This window comes from Chroicocephalus ridibundus, chromosome 6 (assembly GCF_963924245.1).
Source record: "Chroicocephalus ridibundus chromosome 6, bChrRid1.1, whole genome shotgun sequence".
Taxonomy (NCBI): domain Eukaryota; kingdom Metazoa; phylum Chordata; class Aves; order Charadriiformes; family Laridae; genus Chroicocephalus; species Chroicocephalus ridibundus.
In genome coordinates this window covers 13,654,470-13,681,187 of record NC_086289.1, presented here as the reverse complement: position 1 = coordinate 13,681,187, position 26,718 = coordinate 13,654,470, and the positions used below count along the sequence as shown (strand labels likewise).

The following is a 26,718-nucleotide window of genomic DNA, read 5'->3' as shown; positions in this document are numbered from 1 at the left end:
TATGCAAATTATGTGGAGAGGCAGGCAGACTGAAATTTCCATAGTACCAGTGGAACGGTTAACTGCTGAATGATTTCCTTGCACAATGCAATCAGTGTTATTTTTGTGTCATTTTCTCAATGAAAAACTGCAGAGGGATTTGTAAAGAGCCAGTCAAATGCTGAAGGGAATAAAGAATGCATAAGGTGAATTTAGGAGGAGGTGATTCCTTAAAATCGATGATGAGAAAGAGGATGATTTGGGAAAGATACAGTCCTACCCTCACCAGTTAGAGAGATGTATATGGGAAGAAAGCCAGAATTAGAAAGGGTCATAGAACAGGTGGACTGGGGAATGGATAGACATGGACAGAAGGTAAACTGCATCTGTGAGAAAAGGAAGAGGCCTCCACATAAACAGTGGTGGGCTCCCTTTACCAGGTAATGTGAGTTCTACTGTTATGTAAAAAGCAAATCTAAATTTTCACGCTATTTGAACCCACAAAATGAAGGGGAAAAATAAAAAATCTGTCAAGCACAGCCCAAATGTATGAACATCAGTTGGCATCACTGGATATTTTTGAAGTAAGTCAGAACCAGCTGAGATTTCTCTGTTGCATGGATCTCTGATCTGATGCCAGCCTAGGTTGCTTGGCTTCTCTAATAATGAGTGCTAGCCCCTACAGAAGCAGAGCTGAATGTTTTGGCTGTGCTTACTAGCATGATAGTTCATTTCTGATCTTTCCATGCTGAGCTTGAAGCTGAACGGTGTGTTTGGCTTTTCTCATGGAAGGGAGATAAAATGCAGGATGCTGAACTAGGTTAAAGACATCCAGGTACAATCTCCAAGAGCACCTTGTAACAAAGGAAAATCAGGCCGGTCAAAACATCCAGTGTTGGGAAAATGACTGTATGAATAGACTGATAATGGGAAATGACGTCTCTCCATTCTAGGTCACTGGTTTGTATTTGGAAGACAGAAAGGCCAGCAGATGGCTAGATCCATATGAAATAATCCTGATGGGGTTTTGGTTCAATTCCTAATGAAGAAAAACTCTCATATCCCTACACGTGTCACAAATTGGCACCATGTTTGGGCAGTGCTATAAAAAAAATGAAGGACTGAGTGGGTCATGGGGACTGAACTACTTTTTAGCCTGGTTTCTCAGGAAATGATGATGTGTTGTGAGCACTGCATGCATATCTGTGTTAGTGTCCCAGTTAGACTTGAACTGATTAGTCAATTTAGATAAAATCAGACAAAGGATTAAGAGCATTGAGATACCAAGTTCCTTATAAGCTCAAGCAAATATGCACAGAGCAGGACTTTATTGGAATCTTTAATGCAGCGTGAGTTTAATCCTTATGAGCCACCAGAGGCACCACATGAGAGAGGAGAAACCACGTGGGAGAGAGGTCGTGTGAATCCCTGAGGGGGGGAAAGCTTCAGCCAGAGTTTGCTCCTTATTAAAGGATCCAACAAGAAGATACAAAGTGGTAGGAAATTTAACTTTGCTGGCTGCTCCTCACAGAATTATTTGTTTGCTCCTTAGAGCTTCCTACAGATGCAATCTGTGATAAAAGAATAAAAAGGAGAGACATCTGCTAGCTCCTGGTCTTAACTTCTCAACTGACTATATTGCAGTTACTCTTTCTTTTGATCAAGAGAAGAATCTTCCTCTCCTTAAAACTCAATTGGCAGTGTTTGAAGTTCTTGAAACAGTGGGAAGTACTTGCACTGCTCTTCCTATGTCAGTGGGCAGTTTCAGTTTCTGCTAAAAATAACACTAACCTCTTTTCCTTCCCTGCCACATGGTTCTACCAATCTTCATTGGTTTGGGGGTTAAGCTCTGAAGGACCTCTATTTACACTAGTTGTTTTGAGGAGGGTTGATGAGCGTAATAGTGTTAAACACGAACATGCTCCAAGTCATCTTCAAGAGGCAGAAATTCCGTTTTCAGGACTGCTTGTATAAATGCCATTTAAAAAAACCACCACAACTACCCCACCCCCCCCATTTTGTATCTGTCACTTTTAGACAGTTAGATATTACGGTTTTCATTTGCAAGCAAGAAACACTAACTTGTTGTAACGTATAATTTTTTGAGACTGCTCTTCTCTTGTCTAGGCCAGTGACCCAAGTACCTATGAGCTGATTCAGAAAATACAGAGGCTACAGAAGCAGCTTATCAGCAAGACAGGTGAAGTGATAGAGAAAGAATTGCTCCTTCAGGTACTGCAGCATCATTGTGTTGTTGTATCTTATTAACATATGTGACTTACCCTGCATTCTCTGCTCAGATGTGCTTCCTGAATGTTATTTGGATGCATGACTTGAATTTGTTTTGCATGCCCCTCAGATAGCTTTAGATGGCAGCACTGACACACTGAAAGAGAACAAATAGCAGCTGATTAGGTGATTTTTATATCCTGGTTACTGATACCTGGACAACTCTGGAAAATAAAATTAAAGGTTTGCTTTAGTTTATTCATGTCATAGATTAGTCTTCAAGTCAGTGTTAGACTTTTGGAAGTTTTTTGTCCTATTAAACATGCCTGTAACAACCAGGACATGAAGGAGAATCCTTGTTTGATTCCATTTGTGCTTAGCTTGGCTTTTGGCAGAAGGAACCCTACAAAGTTTGTGTGATTTAGATATGTTGCTGTCTGGGCCATGTTTGACTTCAAGGTCTTTGTGCTGAACTTTGCCAAAATGCAATTTTTGTGATAGCTTATCTTTTTTTTAACTGTATCAGATGTCCCTTAACCTCAGGGATACCAACAAGATTTATCTTGTAGAATCAAGGAGAGACTATATTCCTGTAGTGCAAACATTGCTATCAAATATAACAAAAAAGGACTGTCTTTAGGCTTCAAACGTAAGTGTAAAGCTGGGGAATTCATCTTCTCTCTGATGACTGTAGGGATAGCTACAGTTTGACAGTTCAAGGTATGATTTTAACATCTTCGTCTTAAATACCCTAATAGTCTTGATACCTATGGGGTATCACTCAATGGAGAGTAGAATGTGACCTGAAGCTCCTTCCGTCTTGAGAAGAAGCTCAGCAGATGTTATCAAGGCAGCGTTTGTCTCTCTTTATTGTTTCATAGGAAAAAATAGATCTGCAATTTCATTTGAAGGTAATGTATGGCTATTTATGCCTTTGCAAGAAAAAATGTAATCCTTGTTGCGTAGCACTGAAATGCTATCAGTGAAATAGTTTGTTAGCTTAAACAAAATGTAGCAAAAATAGCTTAAAACTTGCTATGCTTTACCCATGCACAAACCCAGTTGTTAGATTTTGACATAGTCTCTATGTGTATCTTGCCTTATCCTCAGTGTGCTTCCATTTAGCTATTATCCTTATTTAGAAGTGAAGAACTGAGATATAGAGGTACTAAGCTGCCTATCTAAGAAAGTCTTTGAAATACTAGCTATTTGAGTCTACGTTACTACACTAGCCATTGGCACAATCTTTCTGTCTATACAGAAGTCCTTCTGTGGCAACTCAAAATTTTTTTTTAATTAGACAAGTTTGGCTAAAAGAAATTTAGTTATTATATCTGGAATTGTTAATGAGATCCTTTGCGTCCTTACTTCAAGCAACAATTTCCTGTGCAGCAATGTTGAAATGAAGGTCTCTCTCTGTGAGATCGATGGTAAAGAAAAGGTCAAAAAATACCACACTCCACAGGGCTTCACACCATCAACAAGCTGAAATTCAGGGCTTCACCATCAACATTTCTGAGCTCTTCTCTGGTTTGCCACAATGTTTTTGAGTCCTCCACAATGGCTGAAATAGGGCTCTTACATAGCAGGGCGTGGATAAGGAGAGGTAACCAGAGATGGAGGACACCCCCCAGCTTATCTCCTCAAAGGGCTGTATGTCCTACTGGTCATTGGTGTAGGGCTTGCAAGCTAAGTGTACTAGCTGAGAGCTGCTTCTGCTGTGTGTCTGGATAACCTTGTATGAGTCATTTTATTGTTCTTTGGAGTGGTTTTCCTATATACATGTAACGTGGTATGACGATACCTGTTTTATGAAGTAGTCTGATACTCACTAAAGCAAAATGTTCGCTAATAACTTAGGAAACTGATGCTATCATGTTCCAAGCTCCTCTGGTGAAGGAGCAAGTGTGAGGAACACCTCCAGCAGAAGGAAATGAACGGAGAGCAGTAACGTTAACTTTTCAGGGGCAGCTGAGCTGTATGCACCAGGAGGGTTGCTTCACCAGGCCCCCTTCTGGGCAATGTGTCCTATTAAATGGAGAGTGTAGGCTTGATCTTGACTGAAATTTACCGTTATGAGAAACAGCAGCAATTTAGCTCCCGCTTCTGGAATTATTTTTTTTCCCCTCAATATAATTTGTCTCGCTTAGTGAGTCTGCTGTCTGGCCAATATAACAGCCAGCGTATAAGGCACTACTCCCCCATAAGGTCTGGTCTGATCATTCCTTTATTATTTTCTTTTTCTTTTTTAAAATCCTGGTGAATTCCCTCATGCTTAAAGGCATTCAGCGTCTTTTTTTTTCCTTGTCTTTTTTTTTTTCCTTGTCTTTTTTTTTTTCCTTGTCTTTTTTTTTCCTTGTCTTTTTTTTTCCTTGTCTTTTTTTTTTCCTTGTCTTTTTTTTTTTCCTTGTCTTTTTTTTTTCCTTGTCTTTTTTTTTTTCCTTGTCTTTTTTTTTTTCCTTGTCTTTTTTTTTTTTTTATGGTTCTCTCCTGTCAGCTCAGTTCAGTCAGTTTCTGCTCATTTGCAGGATCAGGGGAATTGCTGATGACTTGACCTGTGCCTAGTTGGCGTAACGTGCCCTGTATTCATCATCAGAGACTGCAGGAGCTGAGGGATCCAAACTTATTAGTTTTCCCCATGTTGTGTTTGCTTGCGTAAGTCACGCCTCCTCACTCCCAGTCATCCTTATCCACATCTTGCCCTGTGACAAGAACATAGCCATTGCGTGTATCTGCTTTAAAACAATCTTAATCTCTTGCTTGCCATACATAACCATTTTTATGTGTGTGTGGCCATCATGCTGGCAGATAGAATATTTGTTGAAGGTGAAGCTTATGAGTGTCTGTGTCTGTGATTCCTGTGTGTGCATATTATGTAACTTAAATTCCCTCACATCAAAGTGTAGTAATACAATGGAGTGCAAAAACCAATATAGATTGAACATTGAGTGATTAAAAACAACTTTGGAATTTAGAAATAACCCCCGTCTGGAAATGGTTGAGCCCAGTGTCAGCAACCTGCAGTTTGATTTGTAGGGTATTCACCTTGCTGCATCCTCATGCAGCACCATAATGTTTGTATAAGCAAAAAAAAAAAAATTCCATTTGTATTGTATGCACTGTAGTTCTGTCTTTTGAGTGTTACTTTTTTTTTTAGCAAATTACCTTTTAGATAAAAGCTTGTTTATGCAGGGAACAATGTTTCGGGATAAGCTGGATATATAAATGAATATTTTTGCTAAGTAGGGATCACAGTGTACAGATTCATGTAGAAAAACACCTGCTTACTTTACCTGCTCCTGTTGTGTATTCGATCACATCCTTTTTATTAGTTTTTTAACTATTTCTCACCTGTTATGTCTTTAAAAATGATGCAGCAGTAAAAGCATGCCACAATCCATGCTATGTGATTAAAAGAAAGGTTCGCTACATTTCAGTCAGAAAATTTTGATTGCTGACAGTACAGGAAGAACCCAGCTTGACTCTAAGTTCCCATACAAAAATATCTTTCTTAACCTGTCAGTAGGGCACATTGTTTTGTATTGTACATTTACTGAGAGGTACTGAATATGCAAGATGATGAATGTTGGTTTTTTTAGAATGACTTTTCAGAGTTAAACACTTTAATAGAGACATAGAAAGATGTCCCGTGTTACAGAAATTATTAAACTCTTTTCTTGTTTCTGATTTATCTGTGCCCTGTAGCCACAGCATCTTGGGTTATAACCTATCAGCTCTCATACACCAAATAAGTGTGGACATCCTGAGACTTTGAAGAGTAGCTGCAGAGCAAGCGGTCGTACTTTCTCCTTAACTCAGGCGTTGTCACAGTTGTGAGCTGCTGTGCTGATGAAAAACATTGTCTTAAAAATCAGATCCAAAACCAAGGTCTTGAATGCTTATGGTCAATAAAAATGCAATGGCATTTTTGCCAAACATAGGAAATGTTGCTTCAGGGTTAGCCAACATCCATGTTTGAGTCATTACCTTCCTTCTGAATTTGTGCAGTTGAAAGATAGAGCATTTTTTGGTTCTTTTCGAAGCCGTTGAGTAATACTGCAGGGCTTTATGGAGAAATGCGTTGTGTGTTAACCAAGGGTTTTCAATGATGGGTGAAGGTCTTTGTAAACACATGTGGTATAAGCAAAATGTATTGTATAGCCATAAGATATAATTATTAATAAACAGAAGTGCTCTGCTGAACAAATCCCAACTGCAAAAAAATAATTACTCACTTTGTATGTGGGGCAAATCCCCCACGTGACTGAAGCTCTCTTGCTCTACTGCATGCTGAACTGTGATGTGGTAGACTTGCAGTGTAACATAGGACCTTGTTAGGATTATGATTAGTGTGATTTTGGGAACTTATCCCATTAAAAGTGAATTACGCACTGCTTTATTTGTTTCAAATGTAGTTCTTTCTCTTCAGAGCAAACTCCTCTAATTTGATTTTATGTCTGACTGAGCGGAATTTTATTCAGCTGCACGTCTTGGAATGGATAACAGTGGGAAGATTTGCATTTATGTCAGTTACCTCCATTGTCAGTCATCTCAGAAGAGTGTTTATAAATGTAAGAGAGAGATGTGCAACCAGGATTATTTGTGGAGGGAGGCAAAGGCAAATGTCTCTCATTTAAGCCTTGCATGTAGTAGTGAAAGTATTGTTCTCCTGTACATATATATTTTTAGTCAGTATTGTTTTAAGTTGTCAACAATCAAAGACCAGGATTGGGCAGTCAGAATGTGATGCTTACAGGCTGTTAGCATTTTGAGCTCATGGTTTCAAAGCGTGCAAGGGCAAAAGGCATGATTAGCTCATATATCTGACTCAGAGATTACAGCCAGATAACACCCACATGTCCTTGTGTTGAGCCAAGTTCTGAGCTAAGTTTCAATCCCCCCAAAGAACTGATGGTCCCACTGACAGAGAGTAGGAGGAGCAGAGGGGACGCTGCTGTCTCCAGTATAAATCAGCAGAGTTTCATTTCAGGTTTTGTAAGATACAGGGAGGAGAAAGCAAAAGGGACTTTCTCTGGGACCTTGGGCAGGTTACTTAGATTTTGCATGCCTCACATCAAAAAGAAAGGGAATAAAATCATTTCCACTCTTATAGTGGTGTGTGAATGAATATATTAGAGACATGACTCAATTCAGTAGTAACAATAGCTAGCTAAAGACTCAAAATAGGCAGATGTTTTATTTCGTTTGTGCTAACTTGGTAGTAGAGCTGTTCTATCCAATTTGAGGTTCTTGTTGCTATAGTGTCTGAACATATACATAACTATCTTTATTTCTCAGAGCTGGTACTAAAGTTTCATAAAGAAATCTGCTTTAGAACAGTGCGTTACCACTAGGGTTTATGCAGGCTGGCAGCTACTGAAATCAAAGTTTTCTCCCAGCTAATGGAGGATGTTTGGGATTTGCTTCCATGTATTTGTTATACAAAATTTTTCTGCCTATTTATTATCTAAAATACAGTTTTTTTCAATGTTGTATCATTTTTTTGAGCCCTGTTCATGACAGACTAGTCCTCTTGAAAATAATTTCTTTCCCTAGCTTGGCAGTTTCAAGAAGCATGCTTCCGCTAACTTCTTCATTGCTCTCACAGTGCTCTTGCAGCTTCCATTATGCAGCATGTAATGCAGAAAAGTGTGCTCAAATGCTGAGTAATAGATTTTCTCATCGGACAGCCTGCTAGGGAAAATAGGAGAATACACTCCTTTTACCTGCCTTTATTCTGGTACTTTTAAGGCCCAGTTCAGTTTTATTTTAGGTATTATCTGTACATCTTCAAAATAGCTGAGATTACTTTGCCCTCTCAAATTTGGCATTTATATATTTTCGGTGCTGAGTACAGGGTCTACTAGGATTTGAGAGTACAACCTACTTACATGTTGCATGTAGGGTAGGTAGTCTGAGTTGGGGATTTTTTTGGCACAATTGTCTATTTTCATAAAAATAACTGCAATTCACTTCAGGAAGCTAATGACTGTAGAATCCCTAAGAGTCTCTTTTGACCTGCCCGTTATTGTTTCTCTGTCATCTTGCCTTTAGAGAGATTTTAGCAGAGGTAGTTTGGGAGAGTGCTTTGTGAGTGCTGAAACTTCCAGGTGAACTGCAAAATCCACTGCCAAAATACAATCCTTTCTTTACTGCTCCTTTATGATTTATATATAAAGTTAACCTTTTGAAGGGATTTTTCTGTTCAAAAATGAAAAGGGAAATGTTCTTTTTGGCTTTTTATACTTTACTAGGACTTGCCTCTTTTCTATCTCTATTTCCTGGCGGATTTGACTTCCTCTGGAAGCACTGGATTAATGCCCTATCTTGTGGCTGAAGCTAGCAGCTCTCTCAGCCCTCAATTAAAGGGGTGAGTATATTGAGCTTTAGGCCTTTTCTCTGCTTAAAAGTACCATTCCTACTGGCAAAAAGTCACTTTTCTGATTTAGCTTATACCAGCTCTTGAATGGCAGAAGACCTTCTTGCTAGTATAATTGCATCTAATTGCATAGCCAGTAGCTGGCATAGCCATGTCAGCACAAAGAAATTGCACCAATAACTGATAAAGCTAAGCTGGCAAAACTTCTAGCCATTTATCAAATGGTCCCTGACATGGAAAAAAAAAAAAGGCAGAAAAATGTTTTTCTGTCCTTATAAAAACCTAAGCATTGGAATGTATCTTAAGGAAGACCAGAGAGAGAAAACAGTACCTGATGGAGTGTGGTTTGCAAGTTTATGACTCCAGTTCTAAGTTAGTGGCCAGAATTTAGAGGGATTTATATTGGAATATAGAAATGAGAAATACAGTAAGGACTCAGGCCCGACATTTACTTTTTGGCTCAGATGGGTATGAATCATTAAAAAAAAAAAAAAGTTTACTTCCCCAGTGCCATGCAGAATTAGGCACTAGTGTGTCAAAGGCACACTGTAAGAATTGCCTTGATTTAGAATTGGACTCTGAAGAGAACCTCTGTTCTTTTTTCAAATAAAAAACTAATGTATTCCCATGAACTCTGGCTGTAACCCTGTTCTAACTAGTGATGAACAAAAAATACCTAATTATCAGTACAATATTTTGATGCACAACAGCCTACTGAGTTGGTGCCATCAAATTAATTTCAGTCTAGTGCCTTGAATATGATTTGAACTGGAGTCTCCAATGCAGTATGAAGTGACAGGTTCTTTCCTTCCTGTGCCACCCTTTTATTTTCCTTTTGTTGTGCTTGAAATGTTCATTGCTGAGCTAGGGCTTTGATTGGGGGTTTTGACTTTGGCTGTAAGTGAAAATTTTTGGGTTTTAATATTGGTGTTAAGTTGAAGGATTAGTGTCTTTTAGTGATTCTATGCCTGGCCTGATGATTCCTCCATGCAATTAGAATTTCTTTAGTGCCTTTTGTTCTGCCACTGATATTATTTTTTTCAAGTAATTTAATTATTTTTTTTTTTAACTTGATTGCGTATCCAGTAGGGTTCTGTACAAAACCCTTAGACTGAGCAAACTGTAGGATCATTGTGTTAATCCTTGCTGCAGCTTGCCTGGGGTCGTATGCAATGCTGTGATGATGTTATAAGTAATCACATCGCATAAACAGGAAAGGTAAGAATCACCTCTGTGAAGGTCTATTGAGGGTCTACATATCTATCTGAAAGTTTTGTGTAAGCCTTAAGAATTCAATAGTGATTTGAGGGATGTTCAGTTCTTGCCCTAGCTCTCAGAAAGGAGTTGATTTCTATTTCTGCATATTTTGAATACGCTTCTTGGCGCATTAGTTTATTTTAGCCCTTCTAATCTCAGTCCATCTAGAATTAGAAGATGTTCTATGCTATAGAAACTTACAGCATGATAAACTGCTCTTAAAAACACACTGACATTTATATTCTTCCCTCCTCCCACATATGTTGCAATTCAAATGGAAGAGAATAAAGTCTTCCCAGGAAAAATAGCCTTTTGGGCTTTTCTTGTTTAGGGTATGTTTTTTTAAACAGCGGTTTTGAAAAACTGGGTATGAAAAGTGCTGATCACTTCAATGTCATCAGGTGAAGATAATCAGCTGCTCTTTAGAGTACGAAAATAATTTTCCAATAAAATTAGTGCAAATATTTCTGGCACTGGGAAATGAGAAGCAAAGCAGATTACTTAGTGATTGAACAAAACATTTTTGGTGGTGAATTTTCTTAGTAGAAAAGTTTAATTTTTACTGAATCTTTGTGGAACTACATTGCCTTCATAAACAAAACAGATTTCACATGGTAAATAGTTTTGGACAGAAGCAAAGTGCATATTTATTTGAGAAATTAGAAGAAAACAGATCAAAATAACTTCTGGGGATCTGCACCATTTTTAGCTGATCTAATGGTGTTTTAGTCAGAAATATTCAGGTGCCATTTACAAAGATGAAGAATTTGCAGGTGGAGTAAAAGTCTCCTAGGGTTTATAGGTGGCAAATGTAGATGACTGCATAATCTGTTTCTAAAGTTTTTTAGAAAAATTGGTATATAGACTTGAGTTTGAGCTTGAAAGAGAGATCTAGTGGGTCATCAGATGCCATCCCTCCACAACATGCAAGATTGATTTAATTACACAAATACCATCCTTGATAGCTGAATGTCAGGTATAGATTTGTTTCCTGTGTTCTAATACGTGTACTCCCAGTCCATGAATTTTAGCATGCATGAGAGAGATTGTTGGCTTGAATTACACTGTGGTTTATGGTTGTGACTTTTCTCCCACGCTTCTAACCTGCTGCTGTAGTCTAGCCCTGATGTTTCTGAAAAGCAAGAAGCAGATGTATTGGCTTACTCAGCATGGTGGTCCTGGAAGCTTTGGGGACTGAGTTTCATTTCTTCGTATCTTCCAGGAGTTTTAGTGAATTTTGACAATTCATGTAGCAACTGTTTGTGTCCAGACCCTTTTGTTGAATGAGAAGAGAATCACTACCCTGGCTGAAAGCAGTACTTCAGCGTAAGCACATTTAAGATTTAACAGCATTCAGATACTGAAAGGAGGAAGTCTCATATGTACCCGAGGTACATCACTGTTTTCTGTAATCTGTATCACAAAAGCAGAAACTGTGATCACCGAAGTATTTTATACAAATGTCTTGCATCTGATTTAAATCCAGAAATCCTGAGCATGGATACCTTGTGTCATTAAAATTAAAATATTTTGTATAATGATCTATTCTTAAAGTTCTTAGACAAAATTGCCATTAGCTTCAACGATAGTTCACTAGAACAAAGCTTGAGTAAAAAGTTCAGGAATTGTTGCAGTAAATAACAAAGAACTGAAAACAAACTTGTTTACTCCTCATTCCTGTATTCAGCATGTATCTGGGAAGGAAATAAATCTGCTGCACACCCCAGGGTAAAGTATATTAATCAACCAGTTATCTTGTTAAAGGAAACTAAATGATTCTCTGTGCTGACTGAATACATTGCAATGCAGAAACATTGCAGTGCTGTTAGCAATCCAATACTGACTGTCAGCCATCCAGAAGCTGCTAGAGAAGTTAAAATACTGGAGGAGTGCAACAGCAGTGTAGCAATACGTTCACAAGGCCCTATTATATAGTGTGGCCCAGAGCCAGCTGCAAATCTTTATTATTCAGGTGTATCCTTTGGCAGGCATTCTTCTATTGAGGCAAGGGTATTCTGCTCCTCCCTCCGCAAGCGAAATATGGACAATATACAGGATCCTATTCAGTGGTGGATTATTATTTTCTCTGGTAGTTGCAACAACAACAACAAAACCAAATTAAAAAAAGACATTCCACAGGGACAGATTAGATTTTATCTGTTTCAGATCACTTATTTTCATTCTTATGAGAGTGTGAATGGTGCTGTTGTTGAGGAAACATGCAGAAAGATGCAGCAGCACAAAAGCTGTTTTGGGGCTGTTAGGGGCAGGCAGTTAGAGTCACTCTGTTGTGTTTTTTTTTTTTTTTTAAAAGGTAGCTTAAAATTGGACAGATAAGGACACAAACAGGTGTAGAAAGAACCCAGTTCCTCCATTCTTCACTCTGAGACAGCCAGAGACAAGCTGCTGAGTGCACGGGGGCCATGAACCCCGCGTAGGGAGACTCCCTGCCAAGTAGGGTGCGTCAGTCGGCCAGCTGCTCCACATCCTCTAGGCTCAGAGCTCAAGTCTTCCCGTGCCTGTCTTAGTAGATATAGCTGTAATCTTAAACAGGGGATGGCACACTTGGGCACAGCAGTTGCCTTTACATGAACATTAGGATACATGAAAGAAGGATTCCTTCTTCTGTTTCTTTGAATTTTAAGAAGCAGGCAGGGGGAGCTGAAACAGAACTCCTTGAAGGATAGCAGAGGGTCAGCTCTGATTACAGTGACTCTGAAGGAAGCCATATATTAAAACATTCATGATTTCGGAATCGCTGTGTGTGTTTCTTAGATGTACTGTTATTTCTTAATAGGTTCCAAAGTGTAACAGGAGACCACTCTTTCTTCCCTGAGGTACTTGGCATATGCAGGGAAACTCCGCTATCCTGTCAGAAAGATGTATGTAGGCTTTACTGCCTTGTTAGACAGGTATTTGTAGGTTTAAGTGGTGGCTTGACTTTGGAGACAGCTATCAGAGGCAGCAGTTCCAGAACACCAAAGGACTCAAAGCTAAGTGCTGTCATCTTTCAGGGAAATCTAAAGATCTAAGTCAAGCAGGTGATTAAAGAGATGTAGGTGCCTACCTTACAGAAAGGTATTTCTAGAAGCAGCTCTGCAGTTTCTCTGACCCTTCAAGGTCATCTGTCAGATCAGTCAGAAGTGAGAGCAGAAGCTGAGTCTGCCGGGAATCCCCATTCCAAGCCTCAACCTGAAGGAGCGGCTAATCGTTAAGAACAGAGCTGTGATAATTCTCCTTTAATTCATCTGATATTTTAAAAATCTAAATGGCTATTGAATAGATAAAATACATGCTGTTACACTGACATTAAAATACAGAGGTTTTAAGTCAAATAGTCTATATTTGAAGAAGATAATTATTTTTTTTTTACTTGAAACTCTATATGTAGTAATTATTAGCCAGTAAAAGGTTTCCCATTGTTTGCCTTGTGGAGTTATTCGCTTAGAATTTTTTAGATCCCTTGTTGATAAGATTTGTATCAAGCTCTGAATCTCCTCCAGGACACTTTAAGACAAGCTGCTACTAGAATGTGAAACAAAGGTTTGTTTAGAGCTCTCTTCAGCCCAACTGTCAAGCTGCAGGCACTGTGGAAATAGCTGGAACATTTAAATCAATCCATGCCATGTCAGGGGTAATTCTCACCTTCAAAGAACAGCTCACTTTTCTTTTGTGTGTATATATGTGCATATGTGTTCCTGTTCACACATATAGAAGAACAGGGGATAATTAATTGATCATCTTCTGCAACGTAAAGTATAAACACTGTGATTAAATGAGCTACTCTGATTAATGATTTTATAAATGCTTATGTAATGTCAATAGCAAAAATGGAATTGCAGCTGTTATTTCAGCAAGAGGCATCTATGCCGTTTTCTTATGCTATATTGTTATCCTTGTGTCTCAGAGTTCAAAAGCTGAAAGGAGAGGAGCATATGTAACCCATGTATTTGTCCATTGGAAATAAAACCCCTGTTTTCCCACACACTTCCTAAGAAATATACAATATATATACCAGTACCTAGCAATAATAATAAAAATAATAATAAGTTGCAGTTGCACTTTAGCTGGAAATGTTTGTACTTTGTTGTTCCTGGAAGATGGTAATAATGCAGCATTCAGCTCTTACTGTTACAAAAAAGAGTCAAGGGTGAAGACCTTAGAAGATGCTCCAAGGTGTTTTTTTCCTCTCTCATTAAGCTGTTTTGAAAATGCCAGTCAATTTGGTGCAGTCTGCTCTGTGCCAAAGGAAACAGATTTGCTCTTGAGAAGCATTATTATCAACTGGAGGGATAAGTCATAGGACAGGTTTAATTTAACTCCATCTAGAGTGGTGCAAATGTCACCAAAGACGGGAAAATGATCCCAGCCCTTCCTTCAAATTGGCGGCAGCATTTTAACAAGAAAACCCCAAGTGTCTCATGCAGTATTAGTGTTGCCACATCATGAAAGGACTTCAATGTCCTGTTTCAAACATGAATTAATTTACCCAACAAAAAACCTCACATTGGACAGTTAAAGAAGGCTCTGGGTGATGATGAAAATAGAAGCTGTTCTAGGGAACTGCATGCTTGCAACGGTGTTTGCTGATGGACGTGGAATAGACAAGAAAGAGCAGGAGCTTTTGAAAAGTGTTTATTGAGAAAGTTTATACTTCACATTTCTCACAGTGCTGGAGGCAACTTTCTTCTCTTGTTATAAAATTTGTGAAGGTTACCGTATGCTAATTTTTTTTACACCTCAGAAGACTTTTAATCGTAGATGTCCTGAGCCAACAGCTACTCTATTAGGTATACACATACACACAAGTGTTTGGCTTATACAGGTAAAATTAGTATAACTAGATGTGTACGTCTGTGTATGTATTTAATTCAGATTTCAGTGTCCTGTTTAACACTTCTGAAAAGGGATCGCAGCCCCTGAAGGATGCTCTGCTGCTGTGTGACATCGTAAACAAAATGGCTCTGGAGTTCAGCATAGCGCTGACATTTTGGTTATAACGCCGATAAACAAGAAACCCCACGTGGCATGTTGACTGACTTGTTTTGCTCACCAAAGCCATGAGGAACTGTAGCGTGCTTACAGAGTTACTGTGTTGCTTTCCTCACCTTACTAATTAAAATAAGGATTTTTAGCTAGGTTAAATGTTTTGGGGTTTGCCACCATACTCTACGCTACATGCACCACACTGCATTACACACTTTTGCTCTATGTCTTTATCTGGTTGGGTTTTTTTCTTTAGCTCAATTGCTGGCAATAGGAGCTAACATAAACTTAGTCTGAGTCAAAGGGTTTGGGATTTTTTGCGTGTAGTTTTTTTTAATAATTTGTGTGATAGAAAGCTTTTGGTGCACAATGGGATTTTTGCAGGTCTGGTGGAGAAGGCTGTTGGTGAGCTGCTCTGCCAGGTAAATTTGTTGATTTATCTATGTGGAAAGACAAGCTGATAAAAATGTGGAAGCTGGGACTTCATGGCCTATTTCTGCTGTTGAGTACATCTTCATTAAATGTATGGTCATCCATCGTCTCTGGCTCAGGATGGTATCCTGGGCTAACTAACAAGATGGGTCATTTCAGGAGTTTCCTAGTGTGGTGACGGCGCAGGTGATATAAAATGGACTGTCATCTTTAGAGCTAATACCAGGTTCGTTGGTCTACCCCAGCATTGCTGATTGCCTCCCACTCCTTGTCAAAGCGGTGAAATGCTTTGGTGTCATTTTAAGAATGTGTCTGATGGGGCTGATGGTCCCTCTGGCAGGGAACAATGAGGAAATCGGGCTGAGCAGCAGCAATACCTTCTTTTGAAGTAGGAGTGTGCTGGCAAAAAAGTGATTCTTCTTGCTGTTGGCTGAGCCAACTTGTGACCACCAAGTCCTGAAGAATCAATTGAAATTTGCCAAATATCTGCCAGTCCTCTGCAGAAGCAAATTATTTTTTCTCACTTCTTTGTAGAGCAGGCAGGCCAGGAGAACTCCGGATTCTGGCTGAGACAGCAGCTAGTTCAATTTAGGGGAAAGCAACAGTCCCCCTCACGCTGAATTAATAGGCGAGAGACTTAGGGATGCAGAAACATATTGTCATGGCTGAACCTAAAGGCAGACCTCTGGGCTCCTTGGATCTCCCCTTGAAAACAAATCTAAGACAGGAAGGGCTGTTCTAAAAATAATGTGGAATTTTATTTACACAATTTTTACAGCAGGTATTCACAGAGGTGCTGAAATTCTCTTCGGAATGCTTGAAATTTGACTGTAACCCTCAATCTGAGTATCCCAGTGTGACCTACATACACAAAATGAATGTGCCCTCATCTCTCCACCATCGGCTTGTCTTATTTTATGCCATAAACCAATGAAGCTGGTTGACATTATGGGCTCAGTTCTACAGTCAAACACCTGCTGAATTTCATGGGAATTTTGCCACAGGAAGGATCACATAAAAAGCTTTCGTACTGGCCTAGACCTGGGCTGAAGACATGCGCATTACTCTTACTGGTGAAGGCTTAACAGCATGGATTTACAGAGAGATCTCGTGGATCTTCCTTCACCTCAAGAAGATGACTACTGCCTCACAGCACGTTTGTTCTTTTCATCTCAAGAACGTGTAACTCTACCAAGATGTATGTTGTGATTGCAGGCTGGCAGAAGGATGGAGGGGAGTGTGAGGGGAAGCATTTTGGGACAAGCCAAAGAAACCCATCTTACACAGGCTATAATGGATTGACTTATGCCTGCCCAATGGGTGTAGGATTTCAGGTAGCTTTTTCTCCAACATCATCTGCGCAGACACCAACAGAAATAAATGGAGTTTACTGACTTCTACTTTGGACAAAATAGTGTTAACTGACTTCCAATAGGCACCAAACAGACTAGCTTACGCTCTTGTTTTCAAATTACTGCTACGCTGCTGATCATCATTGCTGACTTATGATTTTCTTGCCAATGCCAGGATACCTTCTCTCCATCTGGCCCCATTGGGGTCTCAGACATGTTAAGGAATGCACATGCATTTTGCTTGTTTCCAAAACAAAAAAGCAACCTAGATCCATCTTGCAGGGGTAACAATTTATGCACTGCAACTGAAAGCTACTTTGAATACTACTCACACATCAGACAACCCTATAGGTCTTTCTACATGTTCTCTGCTGTCTGTATCTGATAACTGGCTATTTATAAGATATCCGCATGTAATATACATTGCACAGCTTGTCTGTCCTTTGAATATAGCTAGAACATTTTAGAAGCCAAAATTTTTCTTTATTATTCTGTGAAGATTTTTTTTTCCTGGGCTTTCCATATTTCTTATGTGTAGAGATAAAAGTACCTGCAATGCGTTTTTGGTGGTAGTATCACATGTACCTTGTGACTGACTTAGATTTACTCTGGTGGTTGCTGGTTTAAAATTAATTGAAATTAATTGATTTTTTAAATTATTTTTTTTTTTTTGCATCCTGCAGTAAAATGTCAGAAATTATAGAAATGCCAACCTGTGAATGTAAACTTCTGCTGATGAGGAAAGACATATCCAGGATTTTCTTTTAATGTTTTGCTGACATATGGTGCTTCTAACCCAGTGACAAATTAATTGACTAGATGTAAAAGAGATGGACAGCACTTAGCAAGGAAGGACAGGATATGCATTATAAGACAGCTGGTTCTGCCTCTGTTGGATTATGGAGACAATATACATCGGACAGCTAACGAGTCTCTGTAGCATAAGATAGATTCTCCTTATAATAGAATTGCACGCTTTGTCTCTAAATGGGGTTATTATACACACCATTGCACAATGTTTGAAGAGCTTGGTTGGCCCTTGTAGAGGGTTAGGAGAGAAATAAATTGGAAAACAATTGCACATAAGACCTTCAATCCATCAACTGCTCCATATTTATCCAAATTACCGTTACACTCTTCCAAAATACAAATCTGTGATACATTCAGGGGTGGAATGTTAATACTGACCAGACAGATTTTGACAAGGCAGATTTTTCTTTTGCTGTTGCTTTTAGCTTGCAGTAAAATCTTGCTTCCTCAGGAACCACTTGTAGTGACATAACAACTCTCTACTGAGAATGAATTCTCAATCTAATTCTTGCCACTATGCAAACTCCAGTCTGAGTCTCAGGAGGTTTTGAATTTTCCAGGGATAAACTGTGAACAACTTCATTTGTAGGAGCTCTTTCTCAGTAATATTTAGAATTTTAGGGTAATGCTTGCAAAAACAATTTATGATTTGAAGTACTTCCATTTTTTGGGTCCCAACTTGTGACCTTTATGGTGTATGGTTTTCAGAAAATGCTGAGGTTTCCTTATGCTCTTGAAGACTGGACACCTAGAATTTTACATCTTCAAAATAACAAGCCACTTTTGAAAATCCTGGCTCAACCACTGAGACAGGCCAAATGTAGCATTTCTAGGTGGTGTGATGGCACCATTTCCCACATCTATGGAATAATTCTGCGGTAAAGAGTTGTAGACAGAGCTTATAAAAAAGGCAGCAAAAAGGAGTTTTGTCAAAGTCAATGTAAATAATCACCTATCCTACCTCCTACTTTGCATTTTTGTCTTCTTCAGTTAATTTTTTTGTCTGCTACTCCGACTTCCAGTCAAATAACACTCCTTTTTAATTCCAGCTCTCCAGGTATCAGACAAGGATGCGATCTTGCTAAATAATGTTAAATAATAATAATCTTAGTCTGACAGGGTAGATACTAAAAATATTGTAATGTGCAAAGCTATGAAGGTGGCTTTGTTCAGAGCTTTATTCCTCAGACTGAAAACAAGTACAGCCTCAAAACACAGTTGAAAGTGGCATTTCAGTACAGAAAGCTGTAAGTGGGTCCGTGGTGTGGTTTCTGTTCAGGTATGGCTATATCCTATTCCCACCAGTACACTGTTCCAACATAAAAAATGAGAAGAGACATGACAAAGAAAAATAACTTGGTGGTAATTGTGCTAATCATAGTTGTTGCTGTTTGTACTTTCTTTCCCTTTCCCAGGGTCCCTGCAGTTAAACTGAAAGGTTTTATATATGTGTGTGTGTGTGTATATATATATCTGTATGTGTCTGTGTGTACATGTGCTTTGCAGGATTTTCTTTGGAAGAAGTAGTACTTTTGTACAGTCGTTCCCTGACATTTCTAACAGCCTGCTCACATCCTGTTGGGTGAAGCTGTGATCCTTAATGTACGGCAACGTGGCTCATAAGAAGGATTGCAATAAGCACAGTTACTAGTAATTAATCTCCCACCCCTGGATACTCTTCCAGTGACTCTTTTATATTCTCTGTGGTAGAGCGTGCTCACTGATGACAGTGTTTAAGAGTATTTCATTCGTGGTTCGAAGTAGCTGGATGTTTCTTTTAATGAGCTTTCCCACTGCTATCACAACAACTTTAAATACCTTCTGGCTAGTGAGGAAAGACTGACACACAGGCAGATTTGTTTCTGCAAATATCTTCCTGACTGAGTTGCGTTTTTCAGTGAGGTTGATTTCATCACACGTTGTGCTGCTGCTATAGTAGTTTTATAAGAGCACTTCCTCTTGTCTTTTTATTAGGAAAAGGAGAAACTGTATGTGGAATTGAAGCACGTCTTGGCCCGGCAGCCTGGCCCTGAAGCTGCGGAACAGTTGCAGCTCTACCGGCATACCCTCCGACAGAAGACAAAACAGCTGAAAGTAAGAGATGCCCTGTGTCTCTGGCTGAGGGGCTGCCACACTTGCAGAACGACTCCACCAGTGATCCTGGGGAGCAAGGCTTCAGGAAGGTTTTTGATGAACAGTGTCCATGCCTTAGTATATTAGATCAGGAAAATAAGGTTAATACTCCATCTCCCCAGGGGAAAATCAAAAGCAGTAGAAGTACTTTTTTCGCATTATGCTAGTTCGTTTCATTAAAATAGAGGAAAAGTCTTATTAGAATATGAGTGTGCAGCACAACACTGTGAATGCTTTTTGTGCATGGGCATTCTGGGACACTATCAGTTTTCCATTAAGCTTATTCTCCTTCCCTTCCCTTCTATTGGACTGCTAAGATCTTTAATGAGCAAATCAAAGCCATTTTATTTTCTTTTTAACAAACTAGTAGGAATATATCAAGAATCCAGTCTTAAATTACTGTTATATTAGACTTGCAACTTCTATAGGGATGACAGGAGTAACCTGTCCTAACCCTTTGTCACTAGAAGGGAGGATTTTCTGGTTCTGAAGGAATTTTGTGGGAGACACTGAAAGCATGATATTAAAAAGTGATTCTTTGATAGAATAAGCTGATCTTCCCTTGTTCTTGCCTGCATAAAAGATCAGTCTCCCCAGGAGTTCATCTACTTCTACAGCTCCTCTGTCTGTTGAAGTCATCATCTCCTGTTCACTGCATCATAATCACGTCTATACTAACCATGAGGAAAAAAATGCAGGAGCAGATGGGCCCTTAGGAAACAAAGAGGCTGTTATGCAAATCTTAGCTTTCCACAGAGAAGAAAAACAATGTAGGAAATGTAAAATAGAAGCCAAAGTTTAGCTAAACTGAATGTGATTTGAAGTTTTCCATACGGTTCCCATTTGTCCTTAATGCCGTCAATTGCTACTGTGTATTTCAGGCACAGTACGCTGTACTGGCGTGCATGCCATTTTGTGGTGCCAGGTCAAGCTATTCTCCTTCTTAAAGAAGGAAAACACACTATGCATGCTCCTACTTTTTTAAAGTTTATTGATTCGCACGCAAGCAGCATTGTATTTATATTTACACTGCCTGATACTACTTTGCCTGTGTGCATTTAATTACTTCACATAACAAAGTGGATCCATGTGAATAAAACCCATTATTATTAAATAAATCCCTGCTTTATTATTTTTTAAGACCTTCATTTTGAATTTCCACCCAGATATGTGTCCCAGAACATTAAGAGCTAATGTACGTATTAATACCATTCCCATAATCTTGGGGCATATTTTACATGTTTTATTGTGGTTAAATGGCATAGCCTTAATTTTGTAAATTGTTCTTAGGTGAGCAGAAGTTATCAAAAGAAGCATATTGACAGAAAATGAGATGTGGTGGAAAATGGTGATCTCTTATATCATCAAATCTGAAAGGAAAAAGTGCTTGTAAAAGTACTAACTTATGTTAGTTAACTAACATCTCTGGTTTCTGCTTTTTGCCTTTTGTTTGTTAGGTTTTGTCCTCAGAATTGAATATGTATGAATCACAAAGCCAAGAATACAAATATGAAATTGAAAGACTTGCCAACGAGCTTCTGAATGTGAAAAAGAAATATCTGGCTCAGAAACGCAAGGAACAACAGGCCAAGTATGGGAAAATAACAGTTTTGTCTACACAACTTCCTGCATAAACCAGATTTTTTTTAGACCCTGCTTTACCCTGTTGGTCAGAACGTGGCCAAATTTGACTAAGAAGATACAATATTGTTGACAGATTTTCCTGAATGTTATCCTTCGTATTACTTCAGTCCGGTCTAGACTTACCATGATCTATGGCCAGTACAAGAACATCGAGCAGAGATGTTGCTGACATGTTCTGCAGTCCAGTTAAATTATTCATACCAATGAGATGGTGCCCAGAGGACACAGATTAGTGTCTGGTCTCTCACATTGAATGAGAGATCCTCAAGCATTATGAGGACCTCAACGCATTTTACAAGTTATAAATGTAATGAAACAGCATCTGATATGGGGTACAACCTTTCTTCAAGTGGCAACTACATAATCCTGGTGTAAGAACAAAGTCATTGTTTCCAAAATGTAGTAGGTGTGACTGACTATCCCCTTCTAGCGGCAGGTTGCAGAGAAGAGCATTGCGCATCCGCTTCTTGTTCCCTTCTTACATCCAGATGGAGGAAAGTGAGCAATGCTCAGTCTGGTTTTGGCAAATGTCTTACCCTTTTGACAGTAGAGCCTAAGGACTTTCCTGTAGGTGGTTGTTGTCTCTTAACCAATAGCAGTTTGATGGCACCTCCCTGCTACTCTCAGTACACAAATGAGCATTCAGCTGCTCCTCTTATTTAAAAGAAAATGACTAGGATCTTAGTCACCCAATTTCTGTCCCATTAAAATGAGCTAATTTGCAGAGGCTGAGATGACACCATTCTGATAATGAATCTCCGAGCTGGGACACCAAAACTATTAGTCAGTTCTGAAAATGGAAGTATTGGACTTTCCTTTTAAAGAGAAGTTTCTTAGATTTCTGCAGTCAGATGACATATCTGTTACCAAGTTTTTCTGTGTATGCCTTTTGTCTTCCACCCTTCCATCCTCAGCCTGTCCCTTTCTCGCACGCTAAAGCGAACAATTCTCTATGTTGCTGAATATAATTCAAAGCTGCCTGTATCTATTTCTTCCTTAATTATATTTCAGCCAGCAAACAGTTTTGATGACTAAATTAGCAAAGTAGTCAGTGATAAACAGTGACTTTTGTCCATCTGCAAATTGCATAATGTTACCTTAATGTTTGGAATTAGCAACAATTGTGAAGTGCTAATGGTCTTCCTGGAGCTTTAGGATCAATATGTGAGGCTTCCATAGTGCCTGATAATCCATTTCCAGCAGCTAAGTATCCTCTTCACAATAGTTTTAATGTTTCCATTTTGGACTTTGGCATCATGTTTCTTCATCAGATGAGAAGAAATTCACCCATGTTCTGTTGTTATATCATACCTCGAATTAATTCCAGTCATAACTCTTGAAAAAACACAACTTGTTAGGGGCATAACTACTATAAAGAAAACAAAAATATTGGGAAAGGTGATGGTGACTGCACTTGGGTCTGTTAATCATACACAGTGAATGGAATTTCATGGTGCAATTCAAATAGTGCCAGAGTCATTACAATGTTTATAGGTTCAGGATAGATATCTGCCATTACTGCAGCTTGTCAGGTTGTTGTTCTTACGGGCAGGCATGACTGTAGACTGATGAGCATGGTGTCTTTGTGACATCTGTGTTTTGGAAGTACATTCAGATGCTGTTAGTGGTGCTTCTGCAGGATGATAGTATCTCATTGCTCCCACCTCAGGCGCAGAAGCTACCAGCCCTGTGCAGTCAGCCCCGACTGGCACTTGTCTTTGTGGCCAGGTGCTGTGCTTTGCTCTTCTCTGTCCCTCATTGATTTGTTCCCCAGTCAAACCTGTTGGACCACGTCCTGCTTTGAAGGATATGCACACCCCAAGGCATAACTGGGCATATCGGTCCTGGATAACTGCAGCTTTTGTAATCTCTAGACTGCCCTTGTGTTGCTCAGCAGCAGAGCAAAGGAAACAACCTTGTTGTGCAGCCTTCCTTCCCCAAACTGCCAATTATGTATGACAGGTCTTTTGCTTTCTGCAATAGATCCTTCCCCAAGGAGTCCTTCACCACTGATGTACAGCCATTGCACGCTTGGACTGGGCTGGACAGGCACTGCCTGGTGTGTAGATGCCAGCCAAAGAGCCATGGCCATTTGATTCATACAATCTCAGGTTGCTCTAAGTCCCAGCTGATACAAAACCACTAACTTGATCTCTATCATGCTGGCTAATGTTAACATCATGTCTGAAATAAATGCGGCTGGTTTTGCTAATAAAAAGAGGATCCTGTCAGGACAATAGCATTAATAGCATTATTGACTGCCCTGGTATGAAAGAGAATTAATACTCTGAGATAACCTCACACAAAGGTATCATCTAAAGCTTTTATTGATTTGCACAAGACAGTTCTGGTTTGTGATTTAAAGTCTTGATAGTGAACTAATGCAGCTTTCCATGGGATGCTGAAGGAATATAATGACTGACAACAGGAATTTAGCTTTGTTTTGTGTTAAAGCTTAAAATCCAATGTTTAAGATTTTGGTTGTGAATTTGAAATCCTCTTTTTTTGCTCTCTGATTCTGAATGTTGTCTTTCCCAGATGTCTTAGGCTTTCTCTTTCTCATTCTTCCCATTCTCTCCTTCTGCTTCTTGCACCCTTTCTGCTTCACTACTTTTACCAGTTGTTTCTAGCACCAGGATTCCAGTTTTATCTTGATAAGGATTGGTAAGAAAATATGAAGCTTAAATCCACACCAGCGACTTGATCCTGCAGTCCTATATATGTAAATAACTGCACTGAGGGATGTCAGTAGTAACTGGGAGCTTTTGCACGTGGCTGCTTGCACATTAATTCTGCATAATATATTACAGTATTCGGCTGCATAGATTTTTTCCATACTGATGAGCACATCTGTTGGCTGTCTCCATGGGAGCGTGAAGAAAGAATGAGCATGGACTCTGGATCATTTTCTCTTCCCAAAGTTAGAAGCCCAATAGTGAGATTGGATGAGCCATCTAAATATAGCATGTTAGTTTTTAGTGCTATCATGTGGCACATCTATTAGTGCCACATTGATAAAACTAAAAACAGTTAGAAATGGTTTTCACTGTTAAGTTCATCTGTGCCATCTTTTGCCTATTCTGACACCTCCATATGATTAAATTTGGAAAAGGAAGCGCAACTATTCATCCTACAGGGTTTCTCTCAACTTCCTCCTCTCCCAACACAATTATTTAGGGACAAAGAGAAAAGTATTAATTCCAGGAAGCGTTTTCTTTTCCCTTACTGGGGACTGAGAAAGGGTGCTAATGCAACAAGGCTAGGTTTTGCAAAAGCGTGGTCGCACTCACGTTTGTGTCTCAGTCTCTATGACTGTAAAATAAAAGTAATGGCACTGACTTTCTTTGTAAAGCCTTGAGACCTCTGCTGTTATGATAAACTTCATAAAGCTCCACTTGGTTAATTTTAAATATCTCAGGACCTTTCTCTGAAACCTCCAGGAACATCACAGTGAGTTTCAAATACTGCCCTTTGTATTTGTTTTGCTGTGCTTACCTCCCCCCCAACCTCATCAGAGTGCAACCAGCTAACCCTTGTTCCCTCCTCTTAAGGCCATCCAATTCAAGCCCTCTTGGATCCTCAGGTGGAGCAACTTCCTGGGGCTATGACTGCACCCGCAGCACACTGTTAGTTTTTTGCAAATGTCACAGGCAGGGTAATTATCACTAGAACTTTGTTAAAATGTGAAGACAGGTAACACTATTTGTTCATTAAAATTCAACAAAGAAAAAATATCTCCCCGTTGCACCTTTGATGAATGTAGCTGTTTGTTTGAAAACAGGCATATACTTGCTAGAATGGGATGGTGATTAGAAATCTGAAGTCACAGAGCTCATGTACAAACTTGCTCTAATGAGGTGCTCTGACCATTTTGGGGAGTAGCACGAAGAGAGCTCATTTATTTCTGATTTTTAATAGTTCCAAAAAAACCATCAGTAGGCTTGTAATTAGATCCAAACAGACACCTAGTCTTGGTGGTTTAGCCTAACAGGCTTTAATCAACAATTTTTTAATGATCTCTTGATACGTGATAGCATCAAAGAAGCTTTGGAGGACACAGATTTTCTGAGTTTGTACACATCACTGGGCTGCAGAATGAAATATGTATTTTCCTTGTCTTTGTTTCTATTTAAAGGGAGAAGGAGCAACTCTTGACTGACACGGAGCCTGAGCTTCCATGCTACAGGTCTGATGTTCCTCGCTTCACCGGAGGGGGCTTTGCTCTCAGCAGACCCCTTCCCAAAGTTACAGCTTAGGAATGGACTCATCACATGCCCATTCCCAGTCTCTCGCTAAAGTCTGTTTGTGCTGGGTTTTTTGAGAAACTGTAATTTTAAAAGAAATTCAGCATTAACTTTCCCTCTGAAATCAGTGTTTTGCCTTCAGGAAAAGGCATTTTATAGTAGAATTAATGTAGTTTTGGTTTACAAACTGTGGACCAAATCTGCCCATATGATGCCAGCAACAGTCTGCACTGGTGTAACTGAATAGTGGAAACCATGCAGATATTTCTTATTCAATACTGTGTCTCTATTTAGCTCTGTAACACCACAAAATGCCTTAATATGCAGTTATTTCCCCTTTATCTACCTCTGTTGTAAGCACTCCTTCCATTTATCTTCTGACTCAAAGCACCTGAAAGAAGTGAGAAAACGGAAAAGCAGAAAAATTAATAGGCTGCTGTTTCAAGCCCTGCTGAGCAAATGCAAAATTAACAAGTCTCTACTTAGATGTACACATGTAGCAGTTCTTTGTGCAGGTAGTCTGTAATAGGGTTTATGCAGTGTTTGCTACAGTTGTTAGTAAGATCAAGGATGTTTGTGGCCACAATGTGCATTATTAAGAATGCGATTCTGTTTACTCTGGTAGACACAAAGTGACATAATTATGTCTGTTCAGCTGGGGAGACTGTACACACTGACTGGGACATGCTGTTCTCCCACATAAGTCCTTCCAAGCGATTCAAACTTGGACTCAAAACATGGCAAACTTTACTCTCTAATTTCTAGACACTTGGGCATTTTTGTAACTTTCAGAAATTGTTTTTGTAATACAGCAGGAGCCCTCCAACCTTTTCAGCCAAAAGAGATTTAATTACCATTCATTAACAAGTGAAATAACAAAGTCACGGCATGAGGTGCTGAAGTATAGAAAACTTTCAAGCTGTAAAATAAAATGTTTTGAAACTGATTTGTACATGGAAGCTTTTTCCCAGCCTGGGGGATAAAAATACTTGTCCAAAGAGATATGGTGATAAATATTTCACATGCACAAAAAAAGAACCGTTTGCAAAGATTTTGTTCTTTCCTTTGGTGGAATACATAATTAAATATTAAAGCTACTGTGGGAAACTTTTAGTGGAAGTGTTTAATTCAAAGGAATCAAGTTAAATGCGACAGGGATCTACTTTGCTTTTACATTGGGGACCAGAACACTTAGTCATCAGATCCATTGTGTTTTTCTTTTGTTCCCAAAATAGCTATTATTGGTTATTCACTGTCAAGTGCATTATGCTAA

General features: G+C 39.2%; 1 protein-coding gene across 1 annotated transcript in view; it reads left to right on the top strand.

Annotated features, from left to right (window-relative positions):
• Positions 1–26,361, top strand: part of CFAP58 (cilia and flagella associated protein 58) — a 60,218-nt gene extending 33,857 nt beyond the window's left edge. The window contains exons 15-18 of the mRNA XM_063338686.1: positions 2,107–2,211; positions 19,399–19,518; positions 21,015–21,148; positions 25,337–26,361. Of these exons, the coding sequence (XP_063194756.1) occupies positions 2,107–2,211; positions 19,399–19,518; positions 21,015–21,148; positions 25,337–25,457 (480 nt within the window). The 3' untranslated portion in view covers positions 25,458–26,361. The remainder of the gene's footprint in view (positions 1–2,106; positions 2,212–19,398; positions 19,519–21,014; positions 21,149–25,336) is intronic.
• The last annotated feature ends 357 nt before the right edge of the window (positions 26,362–26,718 follow it).